Source organism: Hyperoodon ampullatus, assembly GCF_949752795.1.
Source record: "Hyperoodon ampullatus genome assembly, chromosome: 10".
In the NCBI taxonomy this organism is placed as follows: Eukaryota; Metazoa; Chordata; class Mammalia; order Artiodactyla; family Ziphiidae; genus Hyperoodon; species Hyperoodon ampullatus.
In genome coordinates, this window is record NC_136923.1 from 6,852,414 (window position 1) to 6,877,832 (window position 25,419).

The 25,419-nt window shown below is 47.3% G+C and overlaps 1 protein-coding gene across 1 annotated transcript in view; it reads right to left on the minus strand.

Moving 5' to 3' along the window:
* Positions 1-327: 327 nt before the first annotated feature.
* The window catches only part of SLC6A11 (solute carrier family 6 member 11), a gene marked incomplete at its 5' end in the record, with an annotated part of 120,092 nt that continues 95,000 nt past the window's right edge, over positions 328-25,419 (minus strand). The window contains 7 exons of the mRNA XM_079712796.1: positions 328-570; positions 3,467-3,637; positions 4,441-4,541; positions 5,364-5,466; positions 9,105-9,242; positions 12,020-12,132; positions 23,833-23,957. Coding sequence (XP_079568922.1) covers positions 418-570; positions 3,467-3,637; positions 4,441-4,541; positions 5,364-5,466; positions 9,105-9,242; positions 12,020-12,132; positions 23,833-23,957 — 904 coding nt within the window. The 3' untranslated portion in view covers positions 328-417. The remainder of the gene's footprint in view (positions 571-3,466; positions 3,638-4,440; positions 4,542-5,363; positions 5,467-9,104; positions 9,243-12,019; positions 12,133-23,832; positions 23,958-25,419) is intronic.

Sequence of the window (25,419 nt, forward strand, 5' to 3'; positions counted from 1 at the left end):
TCGTGCTGAGGAGGACAGAGCGGCAGAGCGGAGGGTGTGAGCAGACGGCCAGGAGGAGCCCTGCCACAGGGCCGAGTATAAAAGTCTGACCCTATGATACAACTTCCTAACCCCTAGAAAATGCTGGTTAAAACTGTCCTAGCACAAGAGGATGAGATACTAGTCCCTGTACAGGATTATCTCTGCGTATCGTTACTCACATGGCAACTGGGGGGCGAGGAGGGGATGTGACTTGAAACCAGAGTGGGTGCGGCCACCTTAAAATTAACTTGTTAATAAATCCTGTGCAAAACGAGCAAGCCTCTACCATTAGAAGTACGTGTTTCAGGTATTCATTTGTACACGGGGCGGGGACGGCGGGGACGGCGGGGACGGCGGGGACGAGGAGCAGGAGAGGCCTCAAGGTGGCAGGGGCGGTCAGAAGTGCGTCTCCTTTTCTGTGATAGCTGCAATGGTCCCATCACCCTTGAGTTTGGCGTCACAGTCATTAACCATCACCGTCCGTGGGCCTGCCCCAAGCTTGCCCCGCATGTTCAGATCGGCGCTGGGGGTCGTCAACTTCTGGAATTTCTACATGGTTGGAGAGGAGAAGAGCTGTCTGAGAGTGGCTGCCAGGGTCCCGGGCCTGCCTTGGCGCCTCCCAACGGCATGGTGGACACCTCGGGGCAGTGGAGCCACCAGCCCCAGCCCTGCCACTCAGAGCTCTATCCTGGACGATGCGTGGACCTCCGGGTCTCCGTTTCCCGCCCCCACCCCCGGTCATGGGGACACCAGGGTACCCACTGCTATCACTGGATGAGGAGTAAGGAGACAGTGAGCGGAAGTGCCCACCCTGTACCTGGCCCGCTGCAGGTGGCCAGGACGTGAGAGCTGTACCCAGGGCTGCTTGCTGCATCCCTCCTCCCGTGGAGACAGAGAAGCTGGGGTGTGAGCCGCTGCCCAGCCTCACTACATGTGGGGCACGTCACCTAACATCTCTGAGCTGTGTTTTCCCATCTGTGAAGTGGGATAGGAGTACCTGCCCGAAGGGCTGCTGTGAGGATGAGCTACGGCACCTCCAGAGCCGTTCATATAATGATCGCTGGATAAACGGGTACGTTTCCCACAAAAGGCTGTCATCACGCTCCCCCATCCAGGGGAACAGGCGGTGTGTGTCTGAAGACGGAAACGTTATCCCTAAGGCCACAGCCTCACGCCGCCTGGCAGAGTGGCCGGCTCTGGGCTGGGCGCAGACAGGGTGGCCATCGTCTACTCTACCGATGAGGGAGTGGAGGCCACGGGCAGACCCTGGACACACGCTCCTGCCCCCTGGGCCCGGCCTCGGGTCCCACACCTCAGCCTCATGTGCACCTCCAGAAGACATCAGGCCAGGATTTGGGAGGCCTTTCCCGGGCATAAACCTTCTCCCCAGGAAGGCTGGGAAGACTTTGGGGTGGCTGGTTTCTTATGATCAAGGTTCTGTTTTCTCTTTCAGATCCTGCCGTGCCTGAGAGAGGCGGGACCTATCCTGCCCGGGGGGGATTAACAGGCGGATCCTGTACCCCCACCCACCCTTCGGCAATGCCGAGCACCTCCTGGGTGCCAGGCACGGTGCTAGGCTCTTGACACAGGACAGGTGCTGGGAGCACGGGCTCTGGAACCAGACACCTGGGCTTGACTCCCAGTCCCACCACTTAACTGGGGCAAGAACTTAACCCTCTGTGCCTCGTTCCCTCATCTGTCAAAGGGGGTCACAGTGGCACGTGCCTCTAGCGTTGTCATGAGGCGGCCTCAGATTTGTTGACCCATCCACAGCTCTTAGCACAGACTACCCACCCTCACAGCAATTCTCTGACCCCATTTTTCCTTCCAGATCCTTCCCATCAGTGGGCAGAACCTTCTGGAAATGGAGGGAGGTGAACTAACTGGCAGGGGCCTGCCATGGCCAAGGTGTTAGGGCTCCAGGGCTGCTCTCCTCTGGACACGTCTGGTCCCAAACCAGAATCAACAACTGCCCTTGACCTACATTCCCTGCAGGAGCGGAGGACCCTGACTTGCTCCGAGGGCACGAGCAGGCTGGAGAAAGGGACCTTCCCTCTCAGCCTGCCCCTCCTGGCTGGATGTTGGCTTTTCTGGAGCTCAGGCCCCTGGGTGGGCAGGAGAGCTGGCTCTTGCCTGTGCGTGTCTGCACAGGCCACATGCTTGTGAGACGCAGGTCAGCCCCGAGAGCCCTGGGGTGCTGCGTTGGGGCAGGAACGAGGCGGGGGTGGGGGGCACAGGGTACCTGCTCCATCACTCAGAGGCTGTGTGCCCTTGGGTAACTTGCTTCACTTCTCTGTGCTCAGCTTCCTCACCTGTGACATGGGGACAGGAAGCTCCTCCACCTCACAGGACTGCTGTGAGGATTCAGTGGCCTAGTGCTTGTAGATGGCTTAGAGCAGCGTCTGGCACACAGCAGACAGTTTGCAAAATGGGCGAGAAGCTGACTCAGACCTTCTGATCTGCCAGCGGGTGGGAAAGGAGAGTGAAGAGAGAGTGGGTGTGGGGGATATGACGCGTTGGGGTCCAAATTCACTCTGCTACCAAGAGACCACATACTGCAGGATTCCACTGGCAGGAAACACCCATAAGAGGCACACACACAGAGACAGATTTGTGCGTGTCTGGGCTTGGGACCAGGGCTTACTGGGAATGGGCACCAGGGATCTTAAAAAATAATAATAATAAAAATAAATAAATAAATAAATAAATACAAATATTTGCAAACTGATTTATGGTGATGACTGCACTACACAGAAAGTTACTAAAAAAAAACCCCACTGAATTGTATACCTGAAATGGCTGAATTTTATGATATGATATAGAAAACATACCTCAATAAAATTGTTAAAAAACTTTGGTTTGCTAATTTTTGGCTGTGTGATCCTAGGCAAATGACTTAATTTCTCTGAGGACTAGAGGAGATGCAGCACAGAGAGAGCTTGGCACAGCGACGACACAGGATAGATGTTTCACAAATGTCAGACACTCTCCCTGTGCCCTGGGAATGGGGTCCTTAATGAACACAATCAACAGAGCAGTAAGAGCTAACACTTGGTCTCTCTCTCTCTCCCAGGGCCTGGTCTAAGCGCTTTCCCTCTGCATACTCACTGAGTCCTCAAACAACCTCTGTAAGTGAGCGACTGCTGTTGACCCATTCTACAGATGAGGAAACTGAGGCTGAGCTCAGGGAAAACATCTCAACCCCGAGGCTTCAGCACAGCAGTACTGACGAATACCCACTGGGGAGGAGCTGGCCAGGCTTCCCTGGGAGACACGTAGGGGCATGTTCTCATCACACCCATTGCCCAGATGAGGAAGCGGGGACCCAGACATGCCCATGGCTGTACCCACACTCACCAACCCTCCCAGCACTGCCAGCCCTGTCCTGAGCCATACCCCCCACCTCTGAGCCGCCCTTGCTGACCCCTTCTCCCAGGCTGCTCACCTCCAGCAGCGTCCCCTCCGTCTTCCACACCTTGATGAAGACCCAGAGCGGGATGCAGAGCATGGAGGACAGGGCCATGAGCCAGCCAATGCCATAGCCCCAGGCGGGGTAGGTGTAGATGTTGTTGTACTTGAGGGGCTTGTACTTGACCAGGAAGAAGATGAAGATGCCCTGCGGGGAGACATGGAAAGGTCCCTGGGGCGGCTCTCAGCCTGCGTGCGGGCAGCCAGCAGGGGAGACAGTCAACCCTGTGTGGCGGCCTTGGAGAGGTGACACCCTGCTGGGTCCACAGCGAGAAACACGGGGAACTGACCCCCACAGATCCCAGGAGACCCTCCCCGAGCCCCAGGAGCCTCATCCCCAGCCTCTGCCCAGTCAGGAATTATTACTTTTTCCTAGCTACTTCTCAGGGCTGGTTTCAAAGCTGCCTTTCAGAACTAAGATGGTTTGTGAAGATGCTCTGAGATACTTCCAGTGCCAAGAGCTGGGTGAAGAGCAGGGGGTTTTGTTTTTTTAATTAAACATCCTCTCACAAAGGCCTCTCCCGGTCTGATGTGAGGCGCAGAGCGTGAGCCCCGCTTTACCCTCACACTGTTGCTTCCCTGTGAACAGCAGAGCCAAGTGCCTTTCCTGGGACCCTCGGCCCTCGCAGAGGCAGGTCCCAGCCGCCTTCTATACATATGCAGGCATAGAACCTGAGGTCCCAAGAAGGGAGGTGATTTGCTCACAATCACACAGCAAGCTGGTTGCAGGGCTGGGGTCCTAGTGAGGCCCCCTGGCCAAGCCCAGAGACTGTCCCCATAATGCTGGCTTTGAAAGGTGTCAGGTGCCTCGGACTTTCTGAAGGCACAGAGGGTCCCCAGGGGGACACCACCTCCTCAGTCTCGGCCTCAGCCAGGTCTGGGCTCTGGGGTGCAGAAGTACATGGGTGGGTGGGTGGGTGGGCTGCAGGCGGCTCCTGGCAGGGCCCTTACCGCACAGATCCCGGGGGTCACGACTTTCCAGCACCATTGGATGAGTGACAACGGCCGGTAGCCAATCATGTCTTCGATGTTATCATAGAAGCGGTTGCTTCCTGTCCAGAATAAAGAAGACGGGCACACACACCCCAGAAGATTTCTGTACAAGACTCAGAGGGAAGGCTATGAGTGTCTGGTTTCCCCAGCCCAAGACAAATTGCGGCAGGAACCCTATTTACCGCTTAAAAACTACCAAGGTGTTACATATGTGAGGTGTCAGGATAAACTGCAGTAGAAGGGACTCTGGTTCAATATTGGGAAGACCCCTTCTGACCTTGGGCAGTGAGGTCCAGGAAACGGGCAGGAGTTTCTGGGGGAAAGGAGGAAGGTGGTCCCTTTGAGGCAGGGCCAGGGGCTGGCTGACCTGCACGGGGGCGGGGGTCAGGGCTCTGAAGGTGAGGGCCAGACGGGTGGCCTGTGGGGTGTCTATTCCCGAACCACACTTGGGAGTGTGCATCATCATTCAGACCAGCAACCCTCACGCACTCATACGGTTTGGGGAACCAGAAGGCACGTGCTGACTTAGGGCCAGGCACTGGGGTGGCTGCTTTGCCTACACTACCTCCTGCTCGGAGACATGGTGATTGTTTATAGTACTCCATTTTGCAGATGGGAAAACTGAGCATCAGGGGCAGAAGGAGAGAATCAAGGTCACAATGTCTGAGCCTGGAACCCCTCCCTCTGCTGCAGGGATATAAAAGCAGGAGGGTCTCCCGACAAGTGGGAAAGGACAAGAAGTCCCTGAGGGGAGGACGAAGAGGTTGATGCAGATGGAGACCAGCCACAGGGAACCCAGGCCCAGCCGGGTCCCGGGTGATGCCCATGTGCTGGGCACCATGGTGGCCTCTGGGGTGTGGAAGGGCTCAGCCTCTACTCACCGTATACCCAGCCGATGCAGATGCATTCGAAGATGGCCACAAAGAGAAGGCACATCCCACTGGCGGCGTAGGAGTCAAAGAGCTGGAAGATGTACATGCCACCCTGGGAAGCGAGAGGACAGAAATATGGACAGAGTGACAGACACACTGGACAGCAGGGTCAGCCAGCTGGCCCTGGGAAGGGCTCTCTGCCCTGTGGCTACCACCAGCCGGGACTCACTTCCACCAGGACAGACTGGTCTCCCCAGGGTCCTGGAACACTGCACCCACCACACCTGGGCGCTCCCTAAGACCACCCTCTGGGGGTTGCTGGGATTGCGTTGGTTTGTCTTGTCCCTGCTCCTCAAACGTCAGAGACAACACAGAAGACCAGAGATTGGAGGTTGGGAAGGCTCAGCACCTCTCTCCAGGAGGCTGTGACAGCCTCCCCACTGGCCTCCCTGCCTCCAGCCTCCCTCTCCTACCCTTCCACACACCAGCTTTCACAGGGACCTTTCCAACCTGCAAATCCAACCATGTCACCCTACAGTTTACAATTACCCCTTGGCTTCCTTCAGCCTGCCAGCCAGGGCTGCCCTCCTCACTGGGCCTCAGCTCCCCCTCCCACAGTCCCCCTCAACATGCTCCCTCCTGGACACACCAAGGGACTGTCTCACTTCTGTGCCTTTGCACATGCTATTCCCTTTCACTGGGTAAGTTCCTTCAAAGCTCATCTCAAATGTCACCTCCTCCAAGCAGCCCTCCCTGACAGCCTCGTTCTTTCTTTGGGCCTCCATAGCACATTTTAAGGATTCATAGTTTAAAAAAAAAAAATGCGTTCTGCCATCAGCTACTCTGTTAGCTCTGAGCTCCTGCTGGGAAGGCCCCCGCACTGGTCCTCTGTGTGTCTCCCACCCTCAGCACAGGGCCCGGCTTGCAGTATGTCCCCGTAAGTGCGAATTGAATCAAATGGAGTGAGTGCTCCATTGGGGAGGGACTGTGAATGGCTTGTCCACAGCTGTGTCCCTGTTTCTGGCCAAAGACTCGGCACACAGTAGGTGCGCAATCGTTGTGGGATGCAGGAACAAAGTGGGCCAGCTCTGTGATATACAAATCTCTGAAGATTAAATTCAGTGGAAGGCCAGGGAGGTGCAAGCTTGGCTGGCCAAGGTGATCTGGGAGGATCTCTGGGAGGCAGGGGAGGCGTCTGGGTGGGCAGAGGAGGGGAGGCCAGATGCAGGGGTGGGAAGGGTTGGGATCCGTAAAGAAAATCCTACAACACAATGAGAGTCCTCAGCGGGACAATCAAAAGCAGCAGAAATAAAAGTACAAAAGGGAGGGAGGGTCGGGTTGGGGGAGGTGTTCCAAATGCCAGGAAAGGACGGGGGTTAAGAGGCCAGGATGAAGCCTAGACAGCCTCCTTATGTGTCTGCCACGGGGACCTCTTGGGACTAAGCTTCTTCTCTGTGTTCCCCAAGCCCCCGGGCCTCCTTCTGTCATGTGAAAGACCACACACCCTGGGACTATTTGTTTCCTCATTCATCTCTTCAACTAGATCGGAGGCAACATCTCAGTGCTGAGTCCAAGTGGTCCTAGTGTGTGACAGCAGGGAGTGGTGGGGACTGTGGCTAACTGGAGAGCGCAGGCCCCACGTGGCCACACAACTCCAGTCGATTGCTGCTGGGGGACGTAGGCCTGGGCAGCCAGGTCTGCAGATTTTCTGGAAGGTGCCCAAAATCCAAATTTTCTTGAGAAATCTTTCTCTTTAATTTTGGTAACCTCTTCGTCTTCTTAAAAAATCACAGTGAGGGGGAAACAACATGGATCGCTGGGCCGTATCTGGTCTGGGGCCTCCTGTCTGTGACAGATATGGCAGGCGTTCGGGTCTCTGAGGGTAAGGAGCTTTCTGAGTTAAACCCAGGACTGCCCTCCTAATTGCTCTCCCGAGGGTCTCCTTCCACAAACATCATACATTAAAAAAACCCAGAAGGAAGCCTTAACGCAGGGCTCTCCAAGTGCCAGCTCTGTTGTAACTGGTCCCAGGTCTCAGTCTAGCTGTTCCTGGCACAGTGTGATCACAGGGCAGGCGCTACAGTTATCCTCAGTACTCACGCGGGGGAACCCGAGGCCCGGGCCAGTGACAATACGCACCACAGGTCACCCAGCTGCCCAGCCGTGGGGCTGAGGACTGAGCCCAAGTGTCCGGCTGCAGAGCCCGTGCCCTTCACCACCCACCACACTGCCTCAGTGGAAGATCAGATATTTGCGGACTAGTTTATCCCTAGAGCAGAGCTTTAAATGTGTTTAAATGAGGGAGAAGATCCTGCCAGCAATTACTGAGGCCGACAGGACCCATTTGGCAGTTTGAACTTCCCGGTGTGATCACTCAAGGACACGCTGGTCCTGGGCAGACGCAGCGCTGGCTCCCTGATGGGCTGGGGCCCCAGGTGCCCCGGGGCAGACCCGAGGCCTGGAGGAGGGTGGGCTGGAAGGCTCTGTGAGCAGGGCACCCAGGGCCGGTGTCCAGGAGGGCCCTCCACCTGCCTGCTGCAAGCCGGGGACACCCGCCAATGCCTGCTCTTCTTGTAGCGCCACCAGCCTTTTTAAGGCATCAGGTTAACCCCCCCAATTTGTGCGTGACAAAAGACTCTACTTTGCATAATTAATCAGTACTTAATGGGGCCCTACTCACTGCCTCCCTGGTTCTTCGTGTGGAAGTGCTGCACCATTCATTTTCTCAAACGCTGATTATCACTCCCATTAATGTGACAATGACTAGGAGCAGTAATAACACCAGCCACCGTGCCCCAGAGCCCACCCCATGCCAGGTCCCAAGGGTGCAAAGCAGGTCAAGGCCAGCTCCTGTTCTTGAGGACCTCGGGGCCTGGTGGGGGCAGCAGGTGAACAGACAGGTCATTGTCATGGCCAGAGGGAGGCTGAGCTGAGCTTAGAATGAAGTCCTGAGTGGGAAGGAAAGCAGAGGAGGCTTCCAGGAGGAGGTGGCATTTGAATTGAGAAGTGGAGGATGACGATCAACAGACCGACTTCAGTACCATATCAGCTGCTGTGACAGATTCTGAATTCCCTCATTTCTTTCCATGTTTCTCACAAAACCTCTTCTTGTCTAGACAACAGTTTTTAGGCTTTTTGGTGGGGGGTGGTTTGGCTTTTAAAATCAATTAATTTTCTGAGTGTGGATAAAAAGATATCTAATCTCACCTTCCCAAGGTACTTAAGAAAGTATTTATTAGACAGGATGGCTGCAGGAGGGAAGAGAATCATGGCTTTATGAGACAGTCTTAATTTAGGGTCATGATGAGCCCCTCCTGACCCCAGGCAGAGACAAGAAGAGGGTACACATGAAGGGCTGGCGCGGGCACACACAGTGCCTGAAGGTGCCAATTCCTCATGCCTATTCTCAGTGATGCCCCAGAAAAGCCTAGTAACTAGTTGAGGGTTCCGTAGCTGACACTGTCCCCTTCACCCAGAAGTTACTAAAAGGGGTGGCCCTGGCAGCCAGACGTTCACGATGACCAGGTAAACCCAGCCTTTCCCTCTGGGAGTTTTATTCCCTCTGGCGGTGAAGTGGACACCTTCATTACAACCCATTACAAACATAAGAGCATGGAGTCCCCGAGAAGTGCCGGACCTGGAGCCAGGGTCACACAGCTAGTCAATGTCAGATCCACTAAACCAAAGCCCAGGCGCTTAACCCTTGTGCTACCCTGTTCACATCACTTAACCTGTATCCTTATCACTCACCTCTGTTAACATCACGAGGCCCAGAAAATAGGAGGTGACCGACAGGGCCAGGATGAGCAGCTCCCGCCGATAGCCCCTCCGGAAGACCTTGGGGTACATGTCCACCACAGCGGTCACCAGGCTTTCCACACACACAAACTGCACAGGGTAGAAATGATGGTGTGAAACCCAAGAGAAAGGCCGTTCTTACTGGCCCTGGCTCCAGGCAAGTACAGCAGCCTTAAACCCTGGGCTTCCTTTCCACTGGGTCTCACTTTTATTCCCACACTTACCCTGATGGAGGACCCAAGAATAAAAACAATAATCCCAGCGTTTACAGAACTCCGGCAGGCCCATTTAACACATGAGGACCCTGAGGCTCAGAGAGGGAAAGCGACCTGCCCAAAGTCTCTCAGCAAGGAAGCGGCAGGGTCAGGACTTGAAATGAGGTCTCCTGACTCTAGAATTCCTTCTCCCCAAAAGCTGCCTATCACGTGCCTATGTGCGGGGCCCTGTTCTGGGGTCAACGACTTAAATGAGACGCAGCCTCTGCCTGGGAGGCAAGATGGGAGTCCCTGTAACTGTCCTGAGAGCTGAGGGCTCTGCTGCTGGCAGGCTCTGGTCTGTGGGTGGGACTTGACTTGCTTTGTCCTCCAGGCCTGTGACATTTCCCCTGCCCTTTGCTTCTAGTGGGCAAGTGACCCTCTGCTTCTAGTGGGCAAGTGACCCTCTGCTTGGGGGAGGGCAGTCAGGTGAGCTAACACCCAGCTCTTGCGTTTGGGCTGGGCAGCCTTCAGCGGCAGAGCCTGAGCCGTTAGGCATCTGTGTCCCGCCATGCTGAGACAGGGCTGGGTGTGGGATAAATTACACTCCTATTCACCCCTCAACACCCAGCCCAAATATCCCAGCACACCCCTACCCCCCTGCCTGGGTTCTCCCAGCACTGTGGGCAGACCTCCTGCATGAGCCTTTTCCTGACTGCTCCTCCTTGCTTCCTACTTGGGCAGAAGAGATTTCCCCTCTCTTCCATGCCTAGTCCACATCCCTCATCTCGTGGGGCCCATGATTGCTCTTGATCTGTCTCCTAGCAAGAAGGTGAGACCCTGGAGGGCAGAGGCCACATCATTTTCATCTATTTCCAGTGGCACAGAGGAGATGCTCAGAAAATGTTTAATAAATGAATAATAACAACAGTGGCAAACACATGGTGCTTGTCGTGTGCCAGGCTCAGTCCTAAGCAGTTAACAGATATTAATTTATTTAATCTCTAGGCGTTAGGTCCTAGTATTACCTGTTTTGTAAATGAAGACACGGAAGCATAGGGGTGTAAGCAACTTTCCCTGAGATCAGAGGTATAATATATTAGGAATATACCAGAATTTGAACCAGGCAATCTTGTCCCAGAGGCTGGCTGTCACCTCTGCAGGGCACTCCCCCCACTTCCCTGGAGCCATTCTTTGGCTCCAAATCCTTTCTGGTTCATGTCCACCTCCTTAGGGTACGGATTTCTATCCTTATTGTGCAAAGGGACTGTAGCACAGAGAGGTGAGGTGACTAGCCCAGAGTCACACAGCTGGCCAGAGTCGTGCAGCTGGGACTCAACCCCAGCCCTGTCTGGCTTCAACACCTGGACTCCTAGCCTCCAGGCTGCCCTGCCTCTGCAGCAAGGCTGGCCGTGCTCATCCTTTCTCCAGGGTCCCCAGGGAAGGAAGGAGATTCCAGGGAGCCTGTTGATCCAGCACCTAAACTGAAGTGACGTCAGAGCAGGTGGGCTAAGAAGCACACAGACCTGGGTGCATGTCCCAGCAACTCACTCAGCATTTCTGGGCCTCAGTTTCTTCCTCTGCAAAATGAGGATAACAAAAGGGGACCCCCAGCTCATGTCGTTATCATGACTGAGAACTGAGGACACAGCCCAGGCACAAAGCCCATGCCATTTACACCTGGGGGTGAGCAGAGCAGCCATCCAGGCCAGACCTCTGGGCCCCCCGTTCCCCTTTGCCAACCAAGTGTCTCTGTCCTAATGCTGGCCTGGCTCAGCCCAGAGACTCACAGAGCCTAGGCCCAGACCCCACACCCCGTGCGGAGGCAGGCCTGTCACTGTCACACAAGCTGCCGATCCTTCCTGAGGCCTCTGCCCGCAACAATGGATGGGATGATTATCAGCAAAAACACCCGGTGCTTCCGCAGCTCGGCTTAGCAGTTTCTGAGAAACCATCCAGGGGAAGAAATAGGACTTGGCTGAATAGACAGACACACCAGCCACCAGGCTTGGGTGCTAAGTGACTCGCACAAGGTCACAGGTAGGGGGGTGGGCAGCACCTCGCCAAGGGACCCCTGTCTGAGAGCGGAGCACCAGGCTTTGGCTGGAAAATCTTCTCTGGGGCTCTTAGGAAACCCAGCCACGATGGAGCAGCAGGGCAAGGGGCAGATTCTGGGACAGAAGAGAGACTGGAGGCCGCAGGTTTCTGGCAGGAAAACCAAGGAGAGGATTGGAGGAGGGTGGGAGGGTGGGCTGGGTGGGTTTTACAGTGTGAGAAGGTGTAAGTGCACGTGTTCGTGTAGAGAGAAAGGAAAACGTGCACAGATAAATTGCTAGTTCTAACTCTACAGCCTTCACGGAGGATGGCGGGCTGCCAAGTGGAGGGTGGGTCGGGAGAAGCCCACAGTGAGAAGAGAGGCAGGCAGGTGGAATGTCAGGGCAGCGGTAGCTGGTGGTGGTACCGAGGACCCATGTGGCCGCCAGCGGCATGACACGGGGCCCCAATCCAGAGATAAAGGAAGGAAGAAGAAGATGCTCTTCCACATCTCCGTGTCCTCCAGGGTCTGGGTGGTTCTGACGACAAGGACCAGGACGTGGTGTGTAGGTCTCAGAGCTGTTCTGGAGAGCAATATACCTGGCTCCCTGCCCCTTCCAGCCTGGACTCCCCTCTTACCTGGCTGTCCAGGCCCAGGAAGATGAGCATCATGAAGAACAAGGTGGCCCACAGCGGGGAGAGGGGAATCATGGTGACGGCCTTGGGGTAAGCGATAAAGGCCAGGCCGGGCCCTGGAGAGGAAGGAGAGGGAAAGGTGCTGAGTGGGGTCCAGTGCCGCATTCAAGTGTTATTTTAATCCAACATGTATTGAGTGCTTCCTCTGTGCCAGGTGCTGTGCCTAATTCTCACTCAAATCACATAAATCTCCCAGCCACCTCATGCTATTGGTACTATTATGATGCCCATTGTACAGATGAGCAAGCTGAGGCAGAGAGAGGGAAGCAAGGGTCTGGAAGGGTCAGATTCAAGCCCAGGTTGTTCTGACACCCAGATCTTCCTCTGCACAGACCTGTCTCTACTCTTCCTACTGGGGTAGGTGGGGCTAGGAGGGGGACATTCTTATTAAAATGCAGGCTCTCAGGCCCACCCCAGGGATTCTAATTCAGTCGGTCTAGGGTGAGGCAAGGACCAGGCACCCAATGATTCCTATGTAAGTATTTAGAAGTCCAGGCTTGGACAAATGCTGGTCCCCCCAGGCCACCTCTTCCTTTGGGCGTCTCCTCTCATTTCCCAGATCCACACTCACTTCTCTTAGCTGCTCCCAGTAGTGGGCTTGTTAGCACATCCTCAGGATAAGCTTTATTAATGTCAAGGGCAAGACTGTGATGTTCTAGCCCTGTAGCACAGTGGTCAAGGGTTCAGATCCTCATTTTTTACTGTAAGTTCTACCTCTGTCTCCTCAGCTAGAAAATGGGAACAATGTAGCCCTACCTAATAGGGTGGTTTGGGGAATTCAGTGGGATGATACAGAATATGGAAAGCATTTAAAAAGGTAAATGTTCAAAAAACATTCATTCTGATTGTTTTCTACCTTAGAAACAGCCTTGTTAAAGTCTAGTTTACCTATAATAAGCATTCATTTTAAGTGTACAGTTCAATGAGTTTTGAAAAGTGGATACACCCAGATACCCACACTGCAATCAAGATATAGAATACTTCCATCATCCCCTGGGGCCCCTCTGTAGTCTCTCCACCCTCATTCCCTGTCTTTGCCCTGGTCAACCACTGATATGATATTTTTTCACTTAGATTAGCTTTATCCATCCTACCTGGAATTACCAGGTCAGATGGTAATTTTATGTTTAACTTTCTAAGAAATGCCCAACTGATTCTGAAGTTAACTGTGCCATTTTACATTCCTACCAGCAATGTTTGAGAGTTCCAGTGGCTCCACATCCTTGTCAACACTAGATTTTATTTATTTATTTATTTATTTATTTATTTATGAATGCATGCATGCAGCACTGGGTCTTAGTTGTGGCACGCAGGACCTTCATTGCGGCATGTGGGATCTTTTAGTTGCAGCAATGCAGACTTCTTAGTTGCGGCATGTGGACATCTTAGTTGCGGCATATGGGTTCTTAGTTGTGGCATGCAAACTTTTAGTTGTGGCATGCACACGGGATCTAGTTCCCTGACCAGGGATCAAACCAGGCCCCCTGCATTGGGAATGTGGAGTCTTACCCACTAGACCACCAGGGAAGTCCCTGATGTTGGCTTGCCTTTTCATTTTTTAATTGTGTCTTGTGAAAATCAGAAGTTTTAAATTTTCCAATTGTTTGTTGCCAGCATATACACAATACAGTAGATTTTTGCTTATTATCTTTTTATCCTGTGACCTTACTAAATTCACTTAGTAATTTTTTTCTGTAGGTTTCTTAGGCCTTCTCTATGTGGTCAATCATGATGTTTATGAATGAAGACAGGTTTTATTCTTCCTTTCCAATCTTAATCTTTTTTATTTATTTTTCTTGCCTTATCACACTCTCTAGGAATTCCAGTATTATATGGAATAGAAGTGGAGACAGCATACATCTTTGCTTTGTTTCAGATTTTAGGGTAAAGCATTTAATATTTAATAGCTAGGAAATTAACATTGGTACAATACTATTAATTAAGCTACAGACTTTATTCATATTCCATCAGTTTTTTTCCTTATGTCCTTTATTCTGTCCCAGTATCCAATTCAGGATTCCACTTTGCACTTCATGGCTGTCTGTCTTTAGTCTCCTCCATCCTGTGACAGTTCCTCAGCCCTTTCCTGTCTTTCATGACCTTTTGATGAGTACTGGTCATTATTTTGCAGAATGCTCCTCAATGTGAGTTTGTCTGATGTTCATTACTAAACTGAGATTATGCATATTTTTGGCAAGAAAACTATAGAAGTGATACTGTGTCTTTCTCAGTTTATCATATAAAGGGACATAGGATGTCAGTAAAACTTAGTACAGGAGATGTATACCTTGATCATTTGGGTAAGTTGGTGAATGCCAGTTTTCTCCACTATAAAGTTACCATGTTTCCCTTTGTAATTGGTAACCATCTTGGGGAGGATACTTTTGAGATCATGAAAATATCCTCTTTCAGGTCAAACCTTTACCCATTGATTTTATCATCCATTGGTGGATCTTGCCTGCAACAATTATCCCTATGGTGTTTGCCTAATGGGTTTATATTTTCTTCATTCCTTCTATATTTACTAATTAGAATTTTCCTGTAAGAAAGAGCTGCCCTGTCACACCCACTTATTTATTCAATTTTTATTAATTTCAGGTATGGACTCGTGGGTACTTAGTTTATTCTAGGGGTCATAATCCAATACTATCATTATATATTTTGCTATTCAAATTATCCCTGGTTTGGCCTTTGGGAACTTCTTCAGATTGATTCCTGTGTCTTTTTGACATACCTCCAATATTTTTCTGAGTACTTTCTTATTTTAGGGGCACCATAATATGTTCCAACTTCATCTTGTCCTTCCCCAGCACTCAAATCAATTGCTTCTCCAAGGGGCTCTGGTTCCTTTCTAAATGGCATTTAGAAATCAAGATCTGACCACTAGGTATGGTCATTGCTACTGGAGTATCATTGTTCACAGACCCTCTCAGCACACAAAGCTAGGAAACATGTATACATATATTTACCCACACAAACATACACGCTGTGTGTCTATATCTACCTGTATAAATATTAAAACCATAAGTCCATACTTATACCTCCAATTCTAATACAGTTCATTCTAGCTTCTTTACTTTCCTTATTTGTAACTTCTTTTTCAGGCAGTGAAAAATCTGCCTCAAATTATCTATATTGACTTGTTTGTTCAATCCTAACATACCCAGGTAATAGTTTAGAATTGCTAACCCATTTCCTTTTACCAACAAGGGTACAGTAATTTTTTTTAGCCTTACAGTTTCCAGTCAACATACTGCTTCCTGAAATTCACTTATGTTAGCTCTTTTCTTCCCCATTCTCTTAAGTATGGTTGCATTGTTCGTTTGTAATATAGTTAAGTTCGTATGTCACTATTTGTATTACATTTTGGTTCCACCCACAAAAGGCAACTATTTATTTTGGGTGGTATGTGAAATATTACTGTGACTCTAAGAGTCGGAACTATTAAAGATATATACTCAGGGAAGGGGTGCTTCCTTCTCATCCTTACTTCTTATTCCTCCCCCTTTTCTATCCCTTTTCTACCCACCCCTTCAGGTAACCATGCTCTTTCTTTTCTAGTTTCTCCTATTTATTTTAAAATAAACAAACAAGTTTATTATTAATAATTAACCATATTTAATAATTAATTAATAAATAATTATATTAAAAGATTAATTAATATTAACAATTTTTAATTATTAATAAACAATTAATTATTGATAAAACTTAATAAGTTTTCTCCTTTCTATTTATTTATTTTCTGTTTATTTTTACACAAACACACAGACATATTTTCTTTTATCTCCTTCTTTATTACATGATGGTGGAATATCATAGATACTTGCTTTTTAAACTTTGATATGCATACCTATTTAAAAAATATGCTTCAATTTCCATTTACTTGATTTTTTTTATAGTGAATAAATGTTGAATTTTTCAAAGACTTTTTCAGTATCTATGGAGATAATTTTATGATTTATTTTATTTGGGCTATTAATATAGTGTGTGACATTAATGGCTTTCTTAGTGTTAAATCAACCTTACATTACTCCTGTAATAAATCCTACTTGGACATGGTATACTACCTTCTTAATGTGATTTTGGATTCTAATATTTTGGATTTGAGTTTGCTAATATTTTATTTAGTATTTCTGCATCAATACACATGAGTGATACTAATCTGTAGTTTTCTTTCTTTGCATTGTCTATTTGGTTTAGGTATCAATATTCTACTTTTCATATAATGAGTTAGGAAAGTTTCCTCCCCTTTCAATGCTCTGGAATAATTTATACAGCACTGGGCCTAGCTGGTTCCAAAGGTTTGGTAGAATTCTTCTGAGAAACCATCTGGGCCTGTTGTTTTTTTGTGGGGTAGTTCCTCAATAACTTTGTCTATCTCTTCTATGGAAATTGGCCTGTTTAAGCTTTCTAAATCAAATGGGGTCAATTTTAGCAATCTCTATCTCCCTAGGAAGATATTCATTTCATCTAGGTTTTCAAATTTATATGCAAAGAGGATTACAAAATAATCTCTTACGATTTTTAAAAATGTCTTCTGCTTCAGTGGTTATTTCCCCTTTGTCATTTCTAATTTTTCTATTTGCATGTTCTCCCCCCACTGTTTTTTTCTTGATCATCTGGTGATTTGCCTATTTTTATTTCTAAAAACCTAGAATTTTAATTTATTATTATTTTAACTTTTATTAGAGTATAGTTGATTTACAATGTTGTGTTAGTTTCAGGTATACAGCAAAGTGAATCAGTTATACATATATTGATACATAAATCCACTCTTTTTTGATTCTTCTCTCAAATAGGCCATTACAGACTATTGAGTAGAGTTCCCTGTGCTATACAGTAGGTCCTTATTAGGTATCTATTTTATATATAATAGTGTGTATATGTCAATCCCAATATCCCAATTTATCCCTACCCCCTGATCCCCTGGTAACCATAAGTTTGTTTTGTATACCTATAACTCAATTTCTGTTTTGTAGGTAAGTTCATTTGTACCCTTTTTTCAGATTCCACATATAAGCAATATCATATGATATTTGTCTTTCTTCGTCTGACTTACTTCATTCAGTATGACAATCTCTAGGTCCATCCATGTTGCTGCAAATGGCATTATTTCATTCGTTTTTATGGCTGAGTAATATTCCATTGTATATATGTACCACATCTTCTTTATCCATTCCTCTGTTGATGGACATTTAGGTTGCTTAATTTATTATTTTTAAAAAACCAGATCTACTATTTTTCTATTTTCTACTTCACTACTTTCTGCTTTTATCTTTATTATTTCCTTCCTTGTGCCTTCTTTTAGATCATTTTGTTGTTGTTTTTCTTATTTTTCTAAACAGGGGATGTAATTAATTTATTTTCATTCTTTCACTTTTATTGATAGATGTGTTTAGTAAAGTTTTCTCTTATTGTTAGTTTATTTCTATCTCTGTCTCCTTGCATCTCCTGCAGTTTTTGCTTCATAAAGATTATTGCTGTGTTATTTAGTGCATACATTTTTGTGTGTGTTATATCTTCATTGTGAATTGTGGCTTTTAACATTAAAAAGCATCCCTTTGTCATGCTTAATGCATTTGGGTTTGAATGCTACTTTGTCTGATATCAGAATTGTTATCATCATCTATCCCTTTATTTTTAGGCTTTGTGAATCATTTTGCTTTAGATGTGTCTCTTATATACAGCACATACAGGCATACCTCAAGAGATGCTGCAGGCTCAGTTCCAGACCACCACAACAAAGTGACTATCACAATAGAGTGAGTCACATGAATTTTTTTGGTTTCCCAGCAAATGTAAAAGTTATGTTTACACTACACTGTAGTCTACTAAGTGTACAATACCATTATGTCTAAAAAAACAATACCTTAATTAAAATATACGTGATTACTAAAAATGCTAACCATCATCTGAGCCTTCAGTGAGTCACATTTTTTTTGCTGGTGGAGGGTCTTGCCGCAATGTGGATGGCTGCTGACCGATCAGGTGGTGGATGCTGAAGACTGGGGTCGCCGTGGCAATGTCTTAAAATAAGACGACAGTAAAGTTTGCAGCATCGGTTGACTCTTCTTTTCCAGAGCGATTTCTCTGTAGCATTCCGTGCTATTTGACAGCATTTTATCCGCAGTAAACGGGGTATGCAGGGTTGCCACAAAGCATTAATTTGTAAAAAATGCAGTATCTGCAAAGCACAATAAAACAAAGTATGCCTGTGCGTAGGTCTTATTTTGTGAGCCAAATTGAAAATCTTTTTCTTTTAATAGTTAAGGTCATTCACATTTATTGATATGATTGATATATTTGGTCTTAACTGATAATATATTTTATAATTATGTATATTTTTATATGTATCTCTCTGAGTTGTGTATTCTTCGTTCTTTTTTTATACTTTTATTATTATTATTATTATTTTGGTATTTAGGAAGGTTTATGTTTTTATACTAGTGGTTACTTTTATACTTGTACCTTTTTAAAATGCTCTTAGGCCCTTGTTCTCTTATGTAAATCTTTACTATCCGGCTTTCCAGGTTTCACCCCCAGTATCCTTTACTATCACCTATTGCTCATACATCAGTGAGCTTTTCCTATTGATATTTTCTCTTGCCTCCTCTATTTTTTGGTTAATGATTTCTACTTTGTAACAGTATGTAGCATATTTCTACATTAGTCCTCTATCTTTTTCCCCACCTCTGTTTTGGTCTTATATGTATACTTATATATATTTTAAGTGCTTGCCATCAGGCCTTTTTCTGAAGTTTCCCCAGTCCTTAATGGGTTGGATGAAGTTCACCCTCTGGCAGATTCTTCCAAAGGGCTGAAGATTGTATAAGTCTCGAAGTTCTTGTATATTGAAAATGTTTTTTCTATAGCCTTCACATCTGAAGACATGGTCGGATATCAAATCTTTGGTTCACACTTCTTTGTGTGAATTTTTAAAAAATGCTGCCCCATAGCTGTCTTGTATGTTAGTTTTGAAAAGTATGATGCTAGTTTAATACTTTTGCTGTTATAAGTTATTTGATCTTTTTTTACCTGGAAGGCTTGAGGATTTTATCTTTATCTTTGAAATCTAGTATCTTTACTAAGATGTCTTGGAGTTGATCACTCTGGGTTAATTTTTCCTAGTACCCAAGGAGTCCTTTCAATGTGTATATTCAGCTCTTTTTCTGTTTCTAAAAAGTTTTCTTGGATTATAGTTTTAAATATTACCTCTGTTCCATTGTTTTATTTATTTATTTTTCTTTAGGGGGCTCTGATAATACGAATATTTCCTTCTTTGCTGGTCTTCCCTCTACTTTTTTGGAGGGATCATTTTTACTTCTTTATGTCATTTTCATTCACTTGGTTGTTTTCCTTCCTTTTAAAAATGCCTTTTATTGAGACTATTCTCCATTTGATACTTTGCAATTTATTCTTCATCTCTGAGATAACAATATCTTTCCTTTTTTCTCATTTTTTCCCTGATTTCAATCAACTCCCTTTTCATTCATTCCTGCTCTCCCCCTCATGCATTTGTTAAAATTTCTGGTTCAAAGAGTTTTTTCACATCCTCAGATGCTTGTTTGAGTATATTTAATTCTGTTTGGAGTGTTGACTTAAATTTTTCTTCTACTTCATGTTTGGTTTTCAGAGGCACAGTGTGGTTCTTCATAGATACGTGGGAACTTTCTACTCCTGATCTTCTATAGTAGTTCTGCAGGGACTTGACTTTTCTCTTGTTTGTGTTCTTGGGTATTTTACAATAGTCCCAGCTTAATAGTGCCCTCTTCTGCCAGTATTGCAAAGTCCAGGCACATTAGCAGCCTTTTGTTCTGGTGATGGGGGAAGGGTGAGCTCCCATTTTCACACCCTGACTTTATGGTTCTCTTTTGTTTTGCAGGTATTTACATTTTATCCCCTTTTCTTGGTTTCCCTTCACCATATCATTGTAAAAGGGTGTTTTTCCTTTCTTTTTGCCTTTTTTCTCCCCAAGAAGCTTTGTGTTTTAAATGGTACCTCCTTTAAAATGTTCCTGTCCCTTTAAATGGCCCATGCCCCTTGAAGTCACACCTACATTGAATCCCTTCTCTGTAGTCCCTGCTAAGGGATCTGTCTGGATCCTTTCCAGTATATTCAGGTTTAGAGTAGATTTAATCTTTCTGGTGGTTGCTCCAAATCACTCTTAGGTCCTTTCACTAGCCTCTATCTTCTGTCTGTCCCACAGTTTTTCTCGGTTTGCCTTTGTGGTGGAGATTGTGAACTGGGATTGGTGATTTTTCTTTCTGTTACAGTTATCTGCATCTTCAACATTTTCTGCTTCAGGTTATGCAGGGGGCATAGTTTTCTGTAGAATATACTTTTCCCTTCTTGTTTTTTTCTTTTTTGGGGGAAAAAAATGGGGATATATGTAGCTATATAGCTGTCGTCCTCAGATACTCTTACTTCCTCTAATTTTTAAAAGAGTTTGTGTAAGAGTGATATTATTTCTTATTTAAGACTCCAGCAGGGCTTGGAGTCTTCTTGGTAGAAAGATTTTTGACAATGAATTCAATTTCTTTTCAAAATATAGAGCCATTTAGTTTTTCTATTTCTTCTTGACTCAGTTTAAGTAAATTATGGATTTTTAGGAATCTGTCCATTTAATTTACATTATCAAGTATATTTGCTTGAAGTTGTTCATGATATTTCCTTATTCTCATTTTTAATGTCTATAGTATCTGTAGCCATATCTCTGCTTTCATTCTTGATATCAGTAATTTGTGTTTTCTCCCATTTTTTTCCTTAATTAGTCTTGCCAGGGTGTTATAAATTTTGCTACCTTTTCTAATACCAAATTTTGGCTTTGAAAATTTTCTCTATTGTTTTTATGTCTTAACTTTATTATTTATTTATTTTTAAAATATGTAACGCTTCACGAATTTGCGTGTCATCCTTGTGCAGGGGCCATGCTAATCTTCTCTGTATTGTTTCAATTTTAGTATATGTGCTGCCGAACCTAGCACACCTTTATTATCTCTTTGCTACTATTTACTCTGGGTTTAATTTGTACTTTTTTTTCAGCTTCTTCCGATAAAAACTTTAATTTTTTACTTTAAACCCTTCTTTCTAGTGAGAGAGTGGCATTGACATATATACACTACCAAATGTAAAATAGATAGCTACTGGGAAGCAGCTGCAGAGCACAGGGAGATCAGCTCAGTGTTTTGTGACCACCTAGAGGGGTGGGATAGGGAGGGTGGGAGGGAGACGCAAGAGGGAGGGGATATGGGGATATACGTATGCATATAGCTGATTCACTTTGTTATACAGAAACTAACACAACTAACACAAGCAATTATACTCCAATAAAGATGTTAAAAAAAAAAACCCTTCCTTCTAATTAGGTATTTAAAGTTGTAAGTTTCCTTGTAAGAACCTGCTGAGAAGGGTGATGGGGCTACATACTTGCAACATGCAATTTATCCAAATGGCGGGAACTCCTAAAGGGGATCTTGGTCTGATTCACACCCCTAACCATAGAGCAGGCTTACCTGCTTGGCACCAGGAGTGACACAGGAGGGTGAAGCAGAAGAGGCTAGAGGCAGGCTGTACCACCTATGGGCTGTGTGGCCGTAGGGGAACCACTTCCTGCTCAACGTTACAGAGTCCTCGTCTGTAATGGGCAGTATAAAGCCCAGGACTGCTGTCTATGTGAATGACGCCCCCTGGAGTTGTGCAGGGCACATTCTTCACAGCCACAAATGCAGGCCTTGATAAAGCATGCCTTGCAGAGGTGCTATGAGCATTTCATGAGGTAGTATATGAACAACCACCCCAGGGCCTGACAAGTGAGACACAGTAAATCAATTATGGTACATCCATTCAGTGGAATACCACACAGCCATTAAAACTCATGATTGAGATCTTTATTTACTGTGGCAGAAAGTTCTCATGCTTTATTATGAATTGAAAAATGCAACCTAATATGATCTAGTTTTCATTAATATAGATATAGCTACGTATGTATGGAAAATCCTGGCAGGAGAACCCCAAAGTGTAGTGAGATTCAGATCAGAAACTTTCCTTTGTCAATATTTCAGCATTTTTTCTACAGTGAATGTGCTTTCAATTTGAAATAAGAAAAAAAAACAATATAATTTATTTTTAGTTGGCTCTTTTGCTTTCTATCCATGACTCTTCTCTGAGCTTCATCTGTAAAATGGAAATAACAATAAAAAGAATAACAATAGTGCTGTAGATATCCTATAGCACTCAACACCTGAGGTGGGAGTTAGTTCGTTCATTTTATAGAGGAGGAAGCAGATTCTCAGAGAGGACAAAGGTCCCTCAGAGAGGGCCAAAGTCCCATAGAGAAGGTAATGCTGCCTCCTCACAGGGCTGCCCCGTGGTTTAATGCGAGGGAGGAACATGAATATTTTGTGAAGTGCCAGGTGCCTGCCCCCAGTGGGCAACGGGATGGAGTAGTGAGAGCATGGCCTGGATTAAATCTAGCCCTGTTCTTTCCAGTCTGTGTGACCTTGGATAAGTGATGGCACGTCTCTGAGCCTCAGCTTTCTCATCTGTAAAATGGGGGTAGCAAAACTGCCACCTCGGAGGGCTGAGTTGAGGATCATATGAGACAGTTCCTGCCCAGAGCAGGCACTCGATGATTGAGAGCTTCGATCATATTAATATCCTCTGGTCCAGCTCTGGCCCCCCGATTTCAGCAGGGACTGCTTGTCCCTCTGACAGACACCCTGCAGAGGAAGGTGGAGCCCGAGTGGTCATGAAGCAGAGCTTGGCAACCAGCTTCCTGCTCCAGCGTCCACATCTACCACCCTGCCCAGCTTGGTGGGTCAGAGGGGTGCTTCCCTCTCTGTGTGCGCCAGGCAAAAGCAGCCACACCCTAGACTGGGGTACTCAGTGGAGGGAATGCAGCCCCAGGGGTGTGTCATAAAAAATGGAGGGCATGACCAGCACTGAGTAGATGGAGGCCAGGGAGGCTGGGCCCCCTGTGATGTTCCTGACTAACTGTCCTACCAGACATTCTTGCAGGTGAAAAACCTATTTAGATGTATTGGAGGTGAGAGGCTAACTCTGTTATGTAAATGCAAACTATTTTTGTACTTTTAACTATACATTTAATTTTCTCAGAATTCAAAAAAATGTAAATCAAGGGGAGAGTTATTCACCATTTTGCACAATTACCTTAGCAGCAATAACCCTACCTGTGGTGTGTTTGATACAAACACGTCATCTTACACTAGGAATGTCACACTCGTGGTGATTCTACATCTAGAACAAGGAAAGGGAAAGAGGTCCTCCAAGCAGAGGGAACAGCATGTGCAAAGGCCCTGGGGTGGCAGGGCGGGAGAGAGTGATGCTGCAGAAGTGAAAGCAGACCACAGTGTGGTGAGGCAGAGTGAGCACAGGGGAGTGAGGTGGAGGGTGAGACCGCAGGAGCTGGGCAGTGCAGGGCCTTGGGGGCCACACTGAGAGGTCAGCCCTAGGAGAAGCCAAAACAGGCTGTTCATCAGGGAAGGACATGTCCAGGTTTGCGTTTTGAAAAAAAAATCACTCTGCAGGATCAGAGGTGCATGGAACAGAGCGGACAATAGGGGAGGCAGGGAGGCCAGTGAAAGCTCCTGTGGTCGACCAGGTGACGGTTCTCTGGGCTGGTGGCTCCCTCCCAGGAGCCTGGTGTGTGGATGGACAGTGGGCCCCCTCCTGAGACCTGAGCCCAGGAGAAGAGCGAGTTGAGGAGGAAGATCATAGTTTCTCTTTGGCAAACTTACCTGACTCTGCTACCTCGGCGATGGGCACCCCTTGCTCATATGCCATGAAGCCCAGGACTGAGAAGATGGCAAACCCGGCCAGGAAGCTGGTGCCGCTGTTCAGGCAACAGAGCATGATGCAGTCCCTGTGGGGAAGCAGCAAGAGAAGCTTGGGTCAGGGCGGGTGAAACCAGTGCAGTACTGGAACATTCTGTCTGAGCACCATGGCTGTCCCACTGCCTGAGGAAGCCCTCGTGGTTCAGAGAGGGTAGGTGGCTGGCCCACGATCACACAGCTTCTCCTGCATTTCTAGAAGGTAAGGTAGGTCACAGACCAGAAGCATGGAGAGGGGGTGGGAAGGAAGGGAAGGTGGCAAGTGGGAAAATGCACAACCGGTGAGGAAAGACTTGGAGACAAACCATCGCTCCTCCAAATTTCTGGTAGGAGAGAAAACCAAGGGAAGCAAGAGAGGATTGATTTTCTAGGAGCTCAAAACATGAGGATATAAGCCTCTGAGAGAAAGGACTGCTTCCCCGACAGTGGAGCAGCCTTGGGAGAGACACCCCTCCTGGCCCAGCTCTTTACCAGAGCGGCATCTCCCAGACCTCACTGCAAGTCTATGCTCTTCTGCTGTGAGGGGCAGCCCCTCCCAGGCCAGACTCCTCATGGGGGCTTCACCAGAGCAGTGACGGCTCCCTGCTCTTGGGAAGGGCTCACAGCAAAGAAGCAGCAGCATAAAGCCGTGACCCAGGAGATTTCAGACTACAAATGACAGGGCTTTGTCAAGATGAAGAAGATGGAACCCTCACATCCGAGTCCCTTCAACCTCCAGCTGTGCATCCTCATGCAGATGGGTCAGGGAATCAGCCTCTCAGGATCTCAGCCCCCACAGAGCGTGCACATAGGAATCGCGCTTACAACACCTGTGATGCTCCACTTCAAAGCAAGGGGCTCTGGGTGTTCTGTCCAATCTCCTCCCTGAAGCATGACCAGCCTGGAGCATCCCAGCAATGGTGGCGAGCTGGCCTCTGCTCCCACCCTAGCAAGCAGGACCAGTCACCTCGCTCCGTGGTGCTTTGCTGCCCGGACCGCTCTTGCCGCTCACAGTGTAAGAACTTCCTCATGCTGTGTTCGACCCAAATCCACCTCCTCTGGGAAGTTTTAGTTCTACCCTCCCTAACAGCCTAAAGATCTGAAGATATCCCCTTCAGATCCCCTTGAGGTTTTAGCTCGCTCATTTACACCTCCCAGTTCCCTTATCAGTGTTCCTCATCCTGCTCGTGATCTGAAATTCACTCCAGCTTGTCCAGACCCTTTTCCAATGTCACATCCAGGACTGAGCACTACACTCAAGAACAGAGCAGTACTCTCACCTCCTCTTCTCCTGACACCATACTTTTTGTAATGCAACCAAAGGTTACACTGATGTTGGTGACTGTGACCCCCAGTTGCATTGCATTGACCCTGGGAATCAAGGGCATGGCGGAAAGAGCATTAGACTGGGGGTCAGGAGCCTTGGGTTCCAATTCCCCTTGTAATACCTTCTCTCTGGGCCTGACCTTACCATCTATATGACAAGGTGGCTTGGATAAGAGGGTCTCTTGGGCC